The sequence below is a fragment of the Lycorma delicatula genome, chromosome 1 (genome assembly GCF_047948215.1).
Source record: "Lycorma delicatula isolate Av1 chromosome 1, ASM4794821v1, whole genome shotgun sequence".
NCBI classification, from domain to species: Eukaryota; Metazoa; Arthropoda; class Insecta; order Hemiptera; family Fulgoridae; genus Lycorma; species Lycorma delicatula.
In genome coordinates this window covers 108,142,087-108,161,501 of record NC_134455.1, presented here as the reverse complement: position 1 = coordinate 108,161,501, position 19,415 = coordinate 108,142,087, and the positions used below count along the sequence as shown (strand labels likewise).

Here is a 19,415-nt window from a genome sequence, read left to right as displayed (position 1 = left end):
TCTTTTTCATTTCGGATTATTTACCAAATAATTCAATAATAAAAACTGAATATTTTAACACCGTAAGATCAAAATTAACATTTGTAACCAGTATACAGGAGTTCACTAAATGGAATAGTTTAATTACAGTTAATACATTTTTTTAAAACATTTATTTATACGACATACCAAAAATCTAAAACTTTTGTTTATCAGCAACTCATGAAGATACTAATAATACTGATGTAGTAATATGAGTAATAAAGGAACTTTTACTCCATCTTAAATATTTCATATAAGATTGCTGAATAAATAATTGTATAAATATTTGATGTTAATAAAAACTAATATTTCAGCAATTGTGTAACTGCCCAATTCATTAACAAATTGGAGCATCGTATCTCACTTTCAAATGGAATAAGTTTAAATGAAATGCAGCAAAAAATGTATATATGTGATTTAATAGGCGTACAAGGAAGTCATGTGATGGCCATATAATATTTTTTATACTTCCACTCCATCTAAATATATGTAAAATTTTATTTAATCTAATCTATAAATCTATTTATTAATACAACCTATATTCATTACATAATAATGGGTAAAACTTTATATGTAAGCATAATATACTTTTCTCATTCTCTTGGTAGTCCATGTGAGAAAAATGCTTGATATTGCAAGGTTATAAATAATTTAGGCATTTCATAGTAGCAGAACAGTACTACAGGTATATCATTCAAAATTTATTATTATGTTCTGAAATACATTTACAGTGAATCAATAGATTAAATAGACTGAAAAAGATCAAGATGAATGCAACCTTATTTATTATAGTGACTAAAAATATTGTATACTTAATTTATACCAATACTAGCTCCGCGTCACAGCTTTGCCCATGCTATATGGTTACTCGCATTTCCCACAGCGATCAATCTTTTTATTTTATATTTTTTTAGTCAAGTAACTGGAGTATTACTGTTCATGTGAAGCCAGTCACATGAACAGTAATGGTAGCAGTGGCTATGTTGGTTGAGCTACAGTATTGTATACTTTGCTCCTTTTAAAAAAATTGGAATTAAAAAAAACCTGAAAATTGTTTTTAAATATTTATCTGAAGAGTTATTTGCTAGCCCAAATCTACTGAATACCTCATTTAGTACAGTTAGGATTGGGAAAGCTTACAATCATTGATCAAATTTTTACCTTTCTTCACCCCCTTTCAAGGTCGAATTTAAAAAAACTAAAAATTGGTTTATTCACAAGATTACACTCACCAAAAATCAGGTTTTTTATTTGTTAATGAGAAAAAAAAGTTAAAATTCATTTTAACCCTTTAAACTTGGAATTTCAAAAATCTATAAATTGGTTTTTGATATTCACTTGAAGATTATATACACAGAAAATCAAGCTGATATCTTTGTTTGGTATCGATAAATTAAAAAAAAATAATGAACTTCATTGTTGCTTTATTTTACCCCTTTAAACTCTGGATTTCAAGAAATCCTTTCTTATTGTGCAATTACATTGTAAGAACATGTATACAAATTTTCATCAGTTTACTTCAGTAATTTTTGCTTGACGTAGATTACGAATCGCTCACAACATGTCTTCAATTTTAATAAGACTTCTATTCAAAATAACTCTACTGAAAAATATTACTTGCTGTAAGAAAGGAGCACAAGAATTTAGCAGCTCGCCACCTAGTGGCCTGAATGAGAAGTGCAACACCGTAACGGATTATTTATTATTTACACATTTTAATAAATAATTTTTCGTTTTTAGATAACATTTCTGAATAACCGTCATCTGTTAGATCGAGCGTGTACTTGATGCATGCAAAAGTTAGCTTCTACCTAACTAATACCCTGTTTGAATTTTGAAAATTGATTGTTTGCAGAGATACAAGAGCACCCCGTTGAACCTCCAGTTTATCCTCAACAAACAAAAACTCTCTTTCTCTTTATATAATAGTAGTAATTTCCAAGTATATAAGTACATAAATCCAATTATAATTTAAAAAAAGACAAATTAGTAACAGACTTACATCCTTACTATTGAAACCTATTGCATCTAAGCCCTTGTTAGGTTTTGTACGAGGTGAACGATTAGCAATACTTATTTCTAACTTCCTTCGAGCTTCAGCATCTTCTTCAACTTTTTCTTCAATAAGTGATTTTGCAACAGCAATCTGCTCTGATGTTCCTTTGATAACTATTCTACGTTCACCATCTAATTACAAAATAAGAAGAAAAAATCAATGACTTTTTTAAATTTCTTCAATATTGCTGGAAACTTTGTGACCCACTATATCTAACACATATGGACCACTTTTATTGTGACACTGTCTATGTCATCCCACTGTTCACCAATTTGTATTTAAACTTACATTATGTGTAAATTTAACACATTAAATTGTGAATACTTGCAGCTTATAGTAAGATCATGTTAAAGTTTTTATTTTTCACAAATAATGCATATAATTTAAATGCTTACTTATTATATAAAAATGTCCTACGCATTAATGTTCATGCAATCTTATTAACAAATATTTTTATATTCTAAAGAAGTATGAAAAATATAATTAGGCATCTTACATGAAATGATAAAAATAAACTATTTTTGAACCTATTTACATAATGTAAAACAAAGTAAAAAAATAAAAGCTTATTTAGTTTTACTGCAACAAAGAAACAACCTCAAAAGCAAGAAAGACTACTTCCACTGTATACAATAAAACAAATTATGTTTGAACACTGCTGTCCAATCATGTATTTTTGTATATTGTAAAAATAAGACCTCTATTAATAAGACCAGAGTTTTTGTATTTTGTAAAAATACAAAAATATTAGTGAAAAGAAATAAAGCATTTATAACGAAATAATTTGAGATGAGGAGAAAAATAAAAGGGAATGCAACCTATTTCATTTCTATGACAAACATTTAGCATATTGAGGCCCACAATGTCAATATTAACTAAGGTAGGTGGTCAGCTTTCAGTTAAATTCACTGATGCCCTTCTGCAGGGTAGTAGGAAGAAATCCCAATTTTAAATCCAAAATGGCAATTTTAAAATTAGATTCAATTTAAATCACTTGGGTAGGCCAGAGCTGTGACTGTATACATACAAATAGGATACTTAAACAACTCAAAAATTTTTAAATAAAGTTTATTCCAAAATGAAGCCAAGTTGGAAGCCGTCATTTTGCATTTTAAGTAGAAATCCTCTTCTACTACCCTGCAAAAGGGCATCAATAAACTTCGCTGTAAGTTGAATGCCTGCCCTTGTAAGAATCAGAAACTTTTTTAAAAATAAATAACTTCACGATTCATTACTTTTGAAATTTTAAGCACTGTAACAAAATGCTTTTGTTTTTTTCTGGCATTACCATACATGAAGACTGAAGGACTGAATGACCAACAAATTAATAGAAACAATTATTGATATAATAATCCAAATTAGTGCTGTAGAAAAAGAATTGTTATATTCTTTGATGTATGAGGTCTGTTCAGAAAATAATCAAAAAGTTTTAATTACGCACCAACAGAGATATTTAGTGACGTGCGGTTGTCAGCACTGTGTTCCGCATAACCTCCTCTGTAACCACATGTTCTTGAATTGTTAATATCTTGTTTAGTTTTCATCTTATTATTAATTTAAGTATTAGTAACAATTTTTATTATGTAGGATTTTTGGAAGCTATGACACAATATAAAATTTTGCGTGAAACTGGAGAAAACTTTCACAGAAACATTTCAACTTCTGAAACAAGTTTACAGAGATGATGCTCTAGATCATATGCAATGTTACAAATGGTTTTCACGATTTAAAAGTGGACATCAGTCAATTGAAAATGATCCTTGACCAGGATGTCTTCAACTTCAACTGATGACACCCACATTCAGAAAATCAACAATCTGGGGCAAGCAAATTGCTGACTAACTATCAGAGAACTTGCAGAAGAGGTTAGCATCTCAACTTGATAATGCCATGACATTCTGACTGAAAAATTGAACGTGCATAGAGTTGCAGCAAAGTTTGTTTCTTGTTTGATGACCAAACAGTACGTCGAGTGGACATTTGTTGGCAACTTCTTGAACAAGCCAATGATGATGAAACATTCATGCAAAGGATCATAACGGGAGACACAAAAGCTGGGTTTATGGCTATAAAATTGAGTCTACAGTTCTATCATTACAATGGATTGGCAAAGGATCTCCACGTCCCAAGAAAGCATGTCAGTCTCGATCAAAAAGTGATGCTCTCTGTTTTTTTATTTTAATGGAATCTGAATTCTTACCTCTAGGTGAAACAGTAAACCGTGTGTACTATTAAGACATTTTACAACAGTCATATAAAAAAATCCACAAAAAGAGACCATATTTGTGGCGAGTCAAGTCATGGTTCCTTTGTCATGACAATGTACCTGCACACTCAGCTTTGTCATTTCATCAGTTTTGTGCAAAAGATCAGATGACTGTCCTCTCTCAGCCTCCCTACTTGCCAGACCTGGCTGCTTGTAATTTTTTCTTATTTCCAAAATTAAAATCAGTGATGAACGGATGTCATTTTGAGACATTGATGAAATTAAAGCAATTTCATCATGGACTTTAAAAGCCATTACAAATGAAGCTATCCAGGGCGGCTTCATGAAGTAGAAACATCACTAGGAAAACTGTGTGAATAGGGGAGTACTTTGAAGGAGACAAGGACCAATAATCTGTAAGATTAACAATAAAGATAAAAAAATAAAGTTCAGTTATTTTCTGAATACACCTCATATTTAAAAGTTAAGTAAAGTAAAAAATTATAGAACAATATGTACCTTGCACCTATTGTATCTTCTTTCTACCTCTTGGACTGAATAACCAACAAATTAATAGCAACAATTATTGATATAATTTTCAAAATTACTGCTTTAGAAAAACAATTGTGATATTCTTTAACATATTTGTGCTAACTTATCTATCCTTTTTTTATAAAAAAAAATTGATATGACAAACATTTGTGGAATAATGCATTTAAAATTAAGTAGGAATTTTTTCAAAATTTAATTTTGTAGATATTGATGGTATATATCCTAGAAAAATAATAAATACATTTCTACTGTTACATAATAACTATGTTACTAATTTAACAAAAATTAAAACTTCATTAGTATTTTTTTAAAGTCGATGACAATATATTGTGGATTTTACAAAAAAAAAGCTATTTTAGAACTTGGCAACAATAGGAAATTTTGTTTGCTTTGACAGGAATTTTGGGTATAATGGAATTTTAATATAAACTATGGTGACATAAACAATTCAATTAATAGAATGAAAGAAGGTAATAAATTTTCCATTAAAATGAGAACTTCCACTGTTTATTAGAAAAGAGTACAGTTACTTTACATAAGTGTGGAATTCAGTGCTTGCATTGTACAAGTCTGTGTAGCCACTTTACTGTCTCTGTTGTAGCACTGTGAAGCAAAATGTTGACTAATTATTCCCAAAAGCCACGGTCAACAGAATGCTACACTATAAATGTAATATGTATATTCTCAGAAAAAGTATAATTAAGCAACCATAAAGGAATACACTTCAAATTCATTAAGTACAACAGACAAAACACCGAACAAAATACTAAGTTGTAAAGGGATCACTATGAAGATTAACTATGAAGTATTAATATGATGGTAATATAATGGTATTAAGGGATCACTATGTAGTATTAAACCAAGATACAGGGTGATTCATAGAAACGGGAAATTTTGAAAGTTGTGTTGGTAGCCGTAGTGTGTGGTAGGCGATTGATACCACTTGATAAGTGGCGCCAGCCTCTCTAACCTAACCTGCCATTTAGTTGTCATGGATCCTTGGAGTGGTGCAAAACGTGCATTTGCTATCAAAGCGTTTTACAAAAACAATGACAGTGTGGAGGGAGCGCGTAGAGAATTTTGCTGTCATTTTAATCTGGGACGGCACGACCAAGTTCCATCAGCACATGCAATTAAAACATGGATATCTAATTTTGAGGAAACTGGTTCGGCAATGAAAAAGAAACCTCCAGGCCGTGAGCGAACCGTCCGTACACCACAGAATGTTCAAGCTTTACAAGATGCTGTCACACGAAGTCCACATCGGTCAATCCGTCGCCTCTCAGCATCTTTACAATTGCATAGTTCAAGTGTTCGAAGAATGTTAGTGAAGGACTTGCAATACCATCTATACAAGTTGCAGATCGTCCAGGAACTGAAACCGAACGATGCAGTTATGCGAGCACAATTCTGTAATGTAATGCTTCAGAAGATAAACGATAACGAAGAGTTTGTTCACGAACTGTGGATGTCAGGCGAAGCGCATTTCCACCTCAGTGGATTTGTTAACAAGCAAAATTTCAGATACTGGGCACAAGAAAATCCTACCCAGCTACACCAGCGTCCGTTACACAGCCAGAAAGTGACTGTGTGGTGTGCTATGTCATCTTTCGGTGTTATAGGCCCTTATTTTTTTGAGGATGACAACTGTCTTGCGATTACAGTGACGTCGGCTCGTTACGTAGCCATGCTTGAAACCTTTGTTGTGGAACAACAAAAGAGATTTCCACCAATTCTTAACACAGCCTGGTTTCAACAAGACAGAGCAACGTCACATACTGCACGAATATCGATGGCAGCTGTACGCCGATTGTTTGGACAACATGTCATTTCACGAAATGGTGACATTAGATGGATCGCCTGATCTCAGCTTGCGATTACTTTTTGTGGGGTCACCTTAAAAGCAAAGCGTTCCACAGTAGACCTGCTACAACGGAAGAACTGAAGGCAAAGATCTGAGAAGCAATTGCAGAAATTCCAGTCAAGATATTACGCCAACCATGAACAATTTTATGAAGAGACTTTGTGAGAGTTTACGTAGAAGAGGAGGTCACCTGGAAAATGTCATCTTTAAAAAATAAACTAAAATGTATGTATCCTAAAATGGCAACATTTGTACAATTACATGAAATAAAATTAATTTTCTAAAAAAAATTTTTCATTAACGTTATTTAATTTTTTTAATTTCCCGTTTCTTTGAATCACCCTGTACGTATGTAAATCCATCAATTAAAAAATAAATAAAAGATAGATAAAAAAATTATTAGAAAAATATTAATGGGCAATGTATGTTTACATTACATATATCTACATACAAGATACAAATAAATATAAATATTTTGGTAAATTACACATAATTGAAGAAGTAGTGTTAACTACCCCACAAAAAGTTGATTGGGGATAACAAAAGGAATGGCACTCTTAGGTAATACAAAAGCAAGATAGATCACTAGCAATTTTAATAAAAATTCTTCTTTCCATCAAAATTTTTCCACCAAGTCAAAAATTGAAATTACGTATAAATTGTCAAAGGTTATACCATTACATAATTTGATGCAACAAAATTTATATCTTTTCAAAGAGCCAAAATAGTAACTTTTTTTTTTAATTTTCTGTTATTTTGAAAGTAACAGTTGGAAATTAAAAATAAAACTTCAGACGGATAAAATTATCCTTAAACATATTTAAAAACTAATTTTTTATATAATCTATTGATGAAGGCATGGAATTTTGAAATTGCACTACTATAAAAATAGGGTATTGATATTTTTATTCATTATTTGCTGAAATTTGTACAGGTTTTCTTAAACTAAATTTAAATCTTAAAAATAATCAGAAAAGAACAAACTTAATGCAATATAAACCTTAATTTTTATTGAGTAGAATGTAAATTATAGAAAAGTTTATCCTTTTCCAATATATAAATACAAATATATAGTGCAAAAATTGATTAATAATTTATTATTATAATTGAACAAACAAATATTCTATTTCATTTCATGGATACAGTTTTATAATTATTAAATAGTGGTTTTCACCAATAAAAAAAAAAATGAATATACAATAAGTTAGATTAGATTAGTTTATACTCATATTTACTGTCTTTTATTTCATAGTCTGTTTAGCCAGCTAACCTACAGATGCAACAAATAATTTTTCATTACTACAATAAAAAAGAAGCAAAGTTCTCATAATAATTACGATGAAAATTTATCGTAAATCCTGTATATTTGTGCTAAGTGCCACAGTCACATTTATTATACATGACATGACAGTACACATCACTCCTGAAAATGATATGGCCATTATCAAAAATAAAATGTATCACATCCCAGGGTTATTAGGAAAAGGGAGAAGTGAAGTGGTTTCATCAATCATTACCTTCTTCGTTAACCCAAATATACAGATGCACATCAGCATGCTAAGCCCATTGAAATGCAAGTGATATTCAGCCCTATAAGTGACATTTTTACTCTGTTCACCACAGGAGCTGGCTGTATAGTGGAAATAATTAATCTAAAAGAAAGCAACTAAGGTGCTTTAAATGAATTACAAACATAAGAAAGATAGAAACAGATGGGGTAAGGCAATAAATTAATGCATCACTTTTTATTGTGAACCAATACGTTATTTATATTGTTTCATCTCAGCATACAAAATCTTAAATCCCACACAACACAAAAATATGGTTATATTACCAAACAGTTTAGCTTTATTTCAATAACTGAAAGGCTCTACTAATCGTTTATTAAACTAAAATGATTATACAAATATTATAGATTTAGATGAAAAACTTAATAAAATATATTTTGAACAACTTAAGCAACGATTATTATAATCAAGCTAATGTTATAAGGATTTAACATTTTTTTAAATTTCAAGAAAATAAAAAAAACAACTTTGTAATTTGTTTCAACATATTTGGTAGCCAAACATTTCTGTCAATACTTTGTGAAAATTAATGAAGAGATCTTACGGAGTGAATGAGATAAATGCTGAAATAGTGCATGAATGGCTCTCTCACATTAAAGTCTGTATCTTCTAAACAAGTTCATTATACATAACAAACTACTTATCTTATTTTATGGAGCAAGTTACAACCTGTAATTGAAAATCAGAACATGGCAGGCTATGAGATTTTTAGGGTGTTAAATGTTTGAAGATAGATATTTAGTTGCACATGGTAAAAGGAAAAACACACAAATGGAATATATCAACATGATACAGATATGCTGTCATTGGTTTCTGAAAATCTATTTACCTGGAAATCTTGATGATTAACAGAAATATATTCCAGCATAGCATAATAAGGATGAGACACAAGATTCAAAAAGAAAAAAAAGATTTTATCTTTAACCACAGTTTCCCAAATCAAAATCACATTTTTGTGGTAAAATGGCAAACGTTAATGTATTTTTTTTATCATTCTTTATTATTATAAAATACTGTCTCATTTACATAATAATGTCAAGTTTTGACACCTGCTGTCTATGACCAACACAAAAAAAAATTATTTGTGTGAATAGTAAATATGTAGATAGATATTTTATATGTGAATAGTTTAATTTATCTGAGTTGGCAAAAGCCAGTATTAAAATGTAATAAGCGACTGATGTGTCTTGATGTACTGACTTTATCCACCTTTTAAATTAATCATTATAAGACAATTGGCTCAATAAAGAAAAATCATACATTAATAATGATATTTCTTAATTAAATTAAATCTGTATTTAGAGTGTAGTGCAAAGCAGATTAATTTTCCAGTCTGCAGTTCCAGGACAAAGTGATCAGCCTCACCAGAAATCGACCGAGCGACTGGATTGGAAATTCTTCTGGGAGTTAATAAATGAAAAAATAATGAAAATCTAACATCAGCAAGAAAGAAATAAAAAAAGCATAATTTTTTTTGTTGAAATGTTGTAGGAATAAATGGATCTTTTAACCACTGAAAAACAAACTAATTTTTTTCACAATTCAAAGGAAAATAGTCACGTAAAAAAATAAATTTTATCAGAAAAGAATTTTAGAGGAAAGGAGTAGGCAATCAGGTGGCAAAACAAAGTGATATTCATAGTCACTGATAAATTAATGAAACTATTCATTTGTGTAAATATATCTTATGTTTATGATTGTCCACGGACTTACAAGAGGCCAAACTGACATTCTTGTTATTAAAATAGTCACCTCAAAAGGTTTCATTTAAATGTAATAAACATGAACCAGCAGATAAAAACAATGAAGTAGTTGCATTCATCAGGGAATTCATCACCCAAAACATATTATTCTTCACTCTAATGTACACAAAAATATTACTTTTCACGCTACTTAAACATTTAAAAATGTTCAAGATCAGTAAAATCCCTTCCCTTTTTGTATCTTATGATTGTTTTAAAGAAACTGCTTAAAAATTTTAAATCATCTATAATTGATACATGCAAAAATGTGATTGGTATTTGTTGAAGATTTCACAATGTCATAATCAAGTTGAGAAAAAAAATTATACAAAAAAGGAATTCAATGAACATAACAGTTTGATTAAAATGATTAAAAAAGTAAGAAAATTTGCAATTGAAGTTCTTCAAAAGGATAAGATTTGATTCTCAGTAAATCTTAAATACATCACTTTCTTCTAACATAGCAGTTTACTCAATCTATTATTTAAATGTAAGAGATTGATGCAGATGAAAGGGACTTCCAGAGATTTGGGTACATATAACAGCCATAAATGCAAAGTAAATGCTACTGCTACGCTTTCTCTAGCATGCTCAAGAGTATTCAACATGAAAATAACAAACCATAGATTTCTATTTCCAAGCTCTGGACCACACAGCTCGAGCTCAAATCATGCACACGCTGAGCGAGCTAAGTAATAAAATGCAATTGTATTTCATGACTGATACTAGCTTATCTGCACTATAAGAGGAAAACTTTTTCACAAAGCTTACAGCCAATCATAAACTAGTAATAAATTAATAACGATTCAGAGAAGATAGAAACAAAATCAAGCAGTTTCATATAAAATGGCTTCAGTATGAAAAGGGTTTTGAAGAGAAGTTTAAACATTCCTTAGATTATGAGGAGACATTTAAGATAAAGAACTTAGGGAAAAAAAGAGAAGATGAAAATTATGTTTACTATTTCTCAAACAATTCTGCTGTTAAAATAAATGTTTTAAAAAAGGGCTATACTCAGGCGATTAAATTCCTCAGATAGTCAGAAAATCAAAGTTGCAGTATGAGGTCTCTTTCTAAATCAAATTATTTCCAGAAATGTCAAAATTCTATGGCCTAAAAATAAACAAACTTTCCTGAGTATAACTTATTATTAAGAGGATTCTAAAGAACCCAGATGTTTGCTTATTATTCATATAATTGATGAACTGAAGGCAGAGATATGAAGAAGCAAAAATGATTTCTGTATACTTTTGGCAGGTAACAATTTTGGAGAAAATGAGTCATCTACAGGTAGTTGTCTTTACTATATTACTATATGTGTGCTCAGCCTTTTTACATTTTTTATAAATGAAGATTATTATGTTTTTTTTATAAAAACCTGCCAATAATACCAAAGCAAAAGAGTTTGATGAGAACATCAAAAAATTATTAAACATATAATAATGCTATTTTAACTTCTAGCAAGTACTATTTTGTTATTTGTAACTTATATATGCTATTTAAAATATTAAGAATCGGACAATTATAGATTTTAATATCTGTAAAAGAATTTTTAAAAAAATCAAGAAAAAGAAACAGCGTAAAAATGTCTTTAATTTTTCTTGTTCCCCCTTGTTCATCCCTTGTTTTTAACAATATATCCTTCTAAATTATTGTTACTTATTTTCTTTTTATTAACATAATTATTATTTTTTTTTATCTTAAACTTTCTAATATTGTTGTATAGGAAAAAATATATTAATTACTGAATTTTGTTTTAAATAAACGTGAGGTTTGATAAAAAAGAATTAGAAAATTTTAGTTTTTTTCAAAAAATCTTTAAACATTCCTCAATACTGATATTGTCACCTTCAAATTACTCTTTCCAGATGTAATACATTGTGCCAGTGCTTTTTCCAATCTTTAAAGCAGCTCTGGAATGCAATTTCTAATATGGCGTTTGTTTAGCTGCTTCAGAAATTCTATCTTTATCTCATCAATATTGGCAAAACATCGTCTTTCATGGTTCCTTTCAGCTTGGGGAATAGGAAAAAGTCACAGGAGGCCATGTCTGGCAAATATGGGGGCTAAGGCATCAAAATAGTATTGTTTTTGGCCAAAAATTCACGAACAATCAGTGAAGTGAGCAGATGCATTATTGTGGTGCAATTGCCATCGATTGTTTTGCCACATCGATTGTTCTCCTCAGATTGCTTCATGCAAATGCTGTAGAACTTCCAGGTATTAATCCTTATTGACTCTGTAATAGCAAATCGGCGACTGTCCATAATCATTTTCGATGTTATCATTGGCTGTAGATGTGCTGGGACATCCAAGGCACTTATCATCTTCAACATCATACCAGTCCCCTTGGAAACTTTGTACCACTTGTAAATGCTTGTTTTATTCAAGAAAAATTGCCAAAAGCAATATTCATCATTTCCAATATGTTGTTGCACTTTATTCCATTCTTAAAGCAAAATTGAATGCCAATTTTTTGTTCCATTTTTTCCACAAGTTAAAAATCACCAACCACACCAAAACACGTGTAACCTTTTTAACATAGAACAATAAACTAAACATCCAATATGGCTAAAATCTAAACATGTTAGGGACAAGTATACCACAACACAAAAAAAAAATTGTGACGATAGGACTTATACAGCCTGGGAAATAAAAAATTTTACATTAATTTTTTATCAAACTTAGTGTAAAGAGTGTCTCAAAATTAACACAGGATTTAAACTGCACACAATTTTTTCCCATTGGGTTAGCAACACTCTCTGAAGCACACATAGTAATTGCATTCCGGTTAGTAGTGAGTTAGTTGTGTTGGAGAAATTCATGATGCAGGAATGCATAACTATGGTGAAAACATATTATAAATATGGAGAGTGTTATATGCTGATGGTGTATGTTACTGCGAGATGATCAAAGAATTTTGTGGATTCTTTTGTGATGAAAGAACTTTTGAACTTTGGTTTTGATGTTGATGAGATGTTCCTCCAGAGGATGGAACCACAAGACATACAACACGCAAAACCATTGAGTTGTTACAGCACAAATTTCATAAGTGGCTCATTTTGTACAAAGTGATCACAACTGGCTTCCAAGATCATACAATCAGACTTTTATCTCTGGGGATTTGTAAAGTAAAAGGTTTACAACAAATGCATACAAACTATTCCTGAACTTAAAGAAGAAATCAAACATGTTACCAATTAAGCCATAAGTCTACGAAAATGTGATTGCAGAATTTGTTGAAAGATTACACTTGTCATATGAGAAGTGGAAGACGTTTGTGGGTATTATTTTCCATATTTAATTGGAGTGTTTACTTTTTCAAAGTATATCACAACTTTGCCAATTAACTCATACGTAGAGATCCATTTTGTAAATTTAAATCCTGCATTACATGTGGTACATCTATATTTTACATCTGTGTTTTAGTAATACTGATATAAAGCTTCTATTTCACACACAATAAACTTCTTTTCTTTTATTATTAATTAAAAAAATATTATCAGAATTGTAAAAATAAACCATTTTTTAACAAGACTTAAAAGCATGTAGAGGGCATCAAAGTTGTCTTAGTGTAAATACAATAATACACAACAGAACAACTTGTGTGTTTGTGGAGGGGGAAGGCGACCATCGATAGCATTCCTGTCTAGTCCAATCCTGTTTAGTGCCTTGCTTGGTTGTAATAAAATAAATTACCTTTTGTTAAAGCAGTATTTATCAAAACTCCTTTCACAGTGTAAAATATACATATATATTTTCAATACTACTTCCACAGTTGGTGTATTTTCAGTTAGAATTATAGTGTATAGAATTATGGTATGTAATGCCTCAACCAAGATCAAATTGTAGATTGTGGGAGTGGCTATAAGAATTCATACTAAATACATTACAATGAACGTGTACAAAAAAATTTCAAAGAAAATCCCGATACGTTACGTTAAAAAACAAAAGCTTGTGTTTATGGTTTATGTGGCATTAGTTCACATAGTGCGAAAAAGTTATTGGAAAAACAAAACATTCATTTAAAACGTGTAAACTATCTGCAAAATTTATACAGGTACAGAGACAATGTTACTGAGTAATTATTTTTTCTGATGATTCTTACATTTACTTAACTCACACAAAAAGTTTTAATCGGACCGATGACTGTGTTCTTGGTTACAAGAAACCTATATTAAAAAAAAAGGAGAGAGATTGATAATGGGGCGCGCAGAGGTGAAACTGAAGAAGTCCCTAATGCTCTTTTAATATTGAAATTGGGTCAAAAACAAGGTGATTACCATGATGACATGAATGCTGATAACTATGAAAAATGGATTATTAAAAAACAAAATATACAGTATCATCATTTATAATCTATCCAATCACTTATCCTATTTTTTCCTTTCTGAAAAATAAAACTGAGAATTTAATAAAAAAACATTTTAAAAGGAATAAATAAAATATGCAAAAAAATTTTGTGAAAAATAACAAACAATAATGTGCCTGTTGCCATCCATCACCAATGTGTACTGAGTGTTCCGATGGAATGCGTATGTGCGTGTGGGCGCAGGCATTCTTATCTAACACCATAGACTCAATCTTAATCCCACCCATCTAGCATTCCATGACCATAATGTGCAGTGGTTGCACTAAGATAACTTTTTTCTTCTCTAACAAAATAACTTACAGTAAGTTAAAAAAATATATTTTTCTGCTTTGTATATGAAATTTAACATTCTAAAATTTTTAATTGTATTTTCTACTGTTACTAGTCAAAATTACATTTTGAATAAATTATAAAAACAGTTATATCCAAATTTGCCACACAAAAGGTGGCACATTTTTTCATGTAAGAAAAGTGAACAATTTCAGCCTCTCATATCCTAAATAATAATGTTAAAAAAAGGATGCACTACAAATAATTTATTTGGTTAGTCATCTAGCATGCAGTTAAATAATTACAGAATCTAATTTTTAATGTCAACTCAATTATAGGTGGCTGATTTTGTACAAAGTGATCACAATAGGCTTCCAAGATCATGTGATCTTATATCATGAGAGTTATCTTGTGTTGAAAAATTAGAAGACATATTCATCAGGTTTTGTCAAGTTACAACTGACTGACAAAATTACATCGTAAACCAAAAGGAACCTTAGGTCATTTTTCTACATAAAAAATCTCCTTTTACCCTTTATGGCCTGCTGGAACTCACAAATCCAGCTTTTTGAAAATTTAATATCAGTGAAAATCGATTATAATGAGATACAAGGGATTGACAGTATGTGTTCATTATACCTGGATACTCATTATTAACAAATGAGCCTCTTCATACCAGAAAAAAATTTTCCCTAATACTAACTAAATATATACTCAACATTAAAGAATACGTTTTATAAGAAATTTACCTGAACTTAAATAAAAATTAAAATTATATCGCATAAAACTGTAAGATATACATACATTGTATGTACATGCATAAAAAATTATAAACTTACCTAAAATTGGTGGGAAGTTATTTTCGAAGTAAAACACTGTAACTTGTGTAATTTATACATTAATAATAACTATACTTAAATACTATACTTAAATACACAAAAAGAATGATTAGTACATGCAATAAAATGCTACATTTTTCATCATAACTTAAAATTTGTCTATAGTTACTGGCTTCTTATTGTTTTATAAACTCATCAAGACATTATTTGTTTCAACAAATTTTGTAAGCAATTCTAAAATGTCTTGAATTGTACAGAAGGAAATTACTGGATTCTCAGTCATAGAGTCATTTTCATTTTTGCTTTTGCTGATTTTCCTGTTTCACTTCATCAATTGTTCTTCATCTGCTGGATTTTCGGTTATTAACACATCATCATTAACAAGCATTAATCATCCATATTATATCCATTAAAAATACTTTTGGAATCAATGGTCCTGTTAGTTCAACTTCTGGCTTGTAATCTTTCTTAGTTATAACTGTAACAGACTGGGCTTTTTTAAACAAAAAATTCATTATTTTTCAATTCAATTTTTTTAAATTGTTGTTGAAGATATATTATCCAATCTGCTGTTAATTAATCTGATAGCATCCAAAATATTTGGGATAAATTCTTTTTTTCTTCTGAACACTCAAGTAATTATTATACCAGTAAATATCTGAAGAGTGGATAATGCCTTGATCCATCGGTTGTATGAGGATGAATCTAATATAAACAGTAATTTTTTTTAATAAATTTACTGATCAATAATATACACCATTCATATCTTCATCACTTCTCTACGTAGTCTCTTGCACGGTTTACACACTTTTGCTAATGATTTATAAGCTTGAATATTCCTTGTTCATAAAAAATCTGAGGAAGAGTTGTCAAACAATTGCACTCCAACAAGCACTCCCCAACGTCTTCATTGTTTTCAAATCATTCCCCTCCAAGCAATTTATTCAAGGGCACAAACAAAAAATAGTCATAGGGGGCCAAATCTGGACTGTAGAAAGGATGGTCGAGGGTTTCCCAGTGCATTTTATCCAATTTATTCCTTGTCAAAATCACAATGTGCAGCCTGATATTGTCATGGAGAAGGATGACATCTCTGTTGGGCATACCCCATCCTTTGTTTCTAAAGTCAGCTTTTGTTGACTGTAGTAGCTGGCAATAGTAAGCCGCATTCACAGTTTGTTGATTGTGGAGAAAATCAATGTGTAAAACTCCCCAGGATTAAAAAAAAAAAAATCACTGCAAGAACTTTTCCAACTGACAAGACAGATTTTGGCCTTCACTGAGCAGCCCTCACCCTTCCTTCGCCACTCCTTACTCGCCATTTTTTACTCCGGGTGATGGACCCATGCCTCATCACATGTGACCATGTACCTCAAAAAATCATCCCCATCTAGCCAAAATCGATTCAGAAGTCTCTTACAGATCTCCAACCTGACCTGTTTTTGATTTTTTCAACTTCAGAACTCATTGAGCACTAATTTTTCTAAAGCTAAGATGATCAGTGATAATGGATTAAGTACTCCCACTGTTGTTACCCACTTCTGACATGATTTCTTCAACAGTGAACCTTCGACAAGCACTTGAACAACATGGATGTTGTCAGCTTCACAGCTGACAACTGTACCTTTAAACAAGTTAAAATTTCTGTGGGTTAACGCCTTCATTAGTAAAAAACTTTATGATTATACGTTGTGCAACAGATGATGGAACCTCTTGCTCAGAGGTTCCGTCTTGATGACAGAACAGAGCAGAGGAGCTAAGCTAACCAAACTGGTTCCCCCTCTCTAATACACCAAAATTAACTCCTCATTCCGCCATGCAGCTCACAATTGCTTGCTGCACTGAATAGAAAAATTACTGTTTAAATTTGATTCACCCTGGTAGCTTTGCAGTAGTGTTTGGAGGCAAAAATACAATTTTTATGTTAGTGAGGTTATCCAGTAACCTGTGTGTTTGACATTTATCAATTAGCAGTAAAATTTTTCTCTTTTTCTTTTTCTCAGTTTGCAATCCCAATTATAAATTTCAACTTCAAAAATTGTAGAAGTCATCCACACCTTTTTATTGACTAAGCACTTAACCGGAATTTTTTTGACATTCTTAAAACAAAGGAGTGTCTGAATTTTCCAGATTAACAGTTTACTTTTTTTAGTTTCAGTCATATTCAAACGCAAACAACAGTAAGCCTTACTTCTGAATGCATTCCACCAATACATTTTGCTCAAACATTTAAATGTTTTTGAAAACATTTAAATATTTTCTCTTGAGTTAATTTACAAAATAAGGTAATTTCATAGTATTTCAGAATGTACAGCATTAAGTATGTCTTCCCATTCATAACCCCATTTTATTAGTGCTCATTTTTCACCAAATGCTAACGTCAGAGTTAACTAGTCACCACTAATTTTTGCAAAAACGATTTGATGTCTGTTTTTAAATCATTCAGCTAACCATCTCCATAAAAAAAAACTCCTTGTATCCTAGCTGGTGGCAAATTTTCTGCTTGCATTTTCAAAATAAGTTCACTTATAGAAATGTTTTCACTCCTCTTCATTTTTAATTGCGTAATAAGAAATTTGTCCAAATCATTTTTGCACAGTCATATCTTCTTTACCTGAGACTGATTTTTTTCAAAAGCTATCATTAACTTATCATGATTCTTCCAAATCATTTAGACAGTGGAAGTAGAAAGCCTATGAGTTTTATGTCAAAGTTAGAGGGTCCATTTTCTAATTCCTCAATAACTTTTAATTTGTTCCAAATACAAAGACTTTTTCTTTAATGCTCAACATAACTTCTGCATCAAAAATTTAACAAACTCATTTAAGAATAGACTATCTAAACTAAATTGTAAAATTACTCTCATATTTCTGATCACCATACTAACTGTATAAACTTCACAATAGTGAAGGAATGGAATTTCCCAGAATCCAGAAATAGCCAGTACAAAACTGTACATAGCTAACCAAAGCATCTGGGATGTTTCTTATGATCCACTTTCACTTATTACAAGACATCATTGTCCACCTAGTCTTAATTGAACATCATTATAACATTCAATATTACAAACATACAGTACTAATGACCAACAAAGACCTGACAAAAGCAACTGCTTAATTATTATTTAATTTCTGTACTTGTATTTTAAAATCATCCATGTTTTTAATTACAAGGAAACAAATTTATTATCCAAAGAAAATAATTTGCTCGTTATAACAGATTTCCAACTCCGTTACTGGCTCATTCAAATAAACTTTATAGATTAATATTATAGGAAACCAACTAATTTTTTATTTTTGCTTTTTACAGCCAGATTCTCATTACAAACGACCTTGTTATAAATGACTTCTACTGTAAATATAATGGGGATCCACAGATATCTCTAAAATACTAATGGGACTTCTTATACTCATTATTACACAGCATAATGTAGTTTTTTTTTGGCCTTTAGTCATTTGACTGGTTTGATGCAGTTTTAAAGATTCCCTATCTAGAGCCAGTTATTTCATTTCAGTATACCCTCTACATCTGTAATGATTTGTTTTACATATTCCAAACGTTGCCTGCCTGTACAATTTTTCCCATCTACCTCCCTTCAATAGCAAAACAACTATTCCAGGATGCCTTAAGATGTGGCCTATAAGTCTACCTATTCTTTTAGCTAGCTATATTTCTCCAAGTGCTTCTTTTTTCATCAGTTTACTGCAACACCTCTTTATTTGTCACTTTATCCATACAAACATTCTCCTATACAGAATGTTAAAATATAATGATTAGGTTTTGGATTTATCAATAGATATTAACAATTTATTTATTAAAATCTGTGTTAAACTAACCGTGTTAGATACAGTGTTAATATTTTCCTTTTTAAATTTTAATTTGTGTAACTATTTTTTTTAATAGTGAATATAAAGGGAATATTATG

The 19,415-nt window shown here is 30.6% G+C and overlaps 1 protein-coding gene across 3 annotated transcripts in view; it reads right to left on the bottom strand.

Moving 5' to 3' along the window:
* LOC142320890 (tudor and KH domain-containing protein homolog) overlaps positions 1 to 19,415 on the bottom strand; it is a 55,681-nt gene that overhangs the window by 17,730 nt on the left and 18,536 nt on the right. For all 3 annotated transcript variants that reach the window (XM_075358877.1, XM_075358881.1, XM_075358888.1), the window contains one exon: positions 2,024 to 2,208. In XM_075358877.1, coding sequence (XP_075214992.1) covers positions 2,024 to 2,208 — 185 coding nt within the window. The remainder of the gene's footprint in view (positions 1 to 2,023; positions 2,209 to 19,415) is intronic.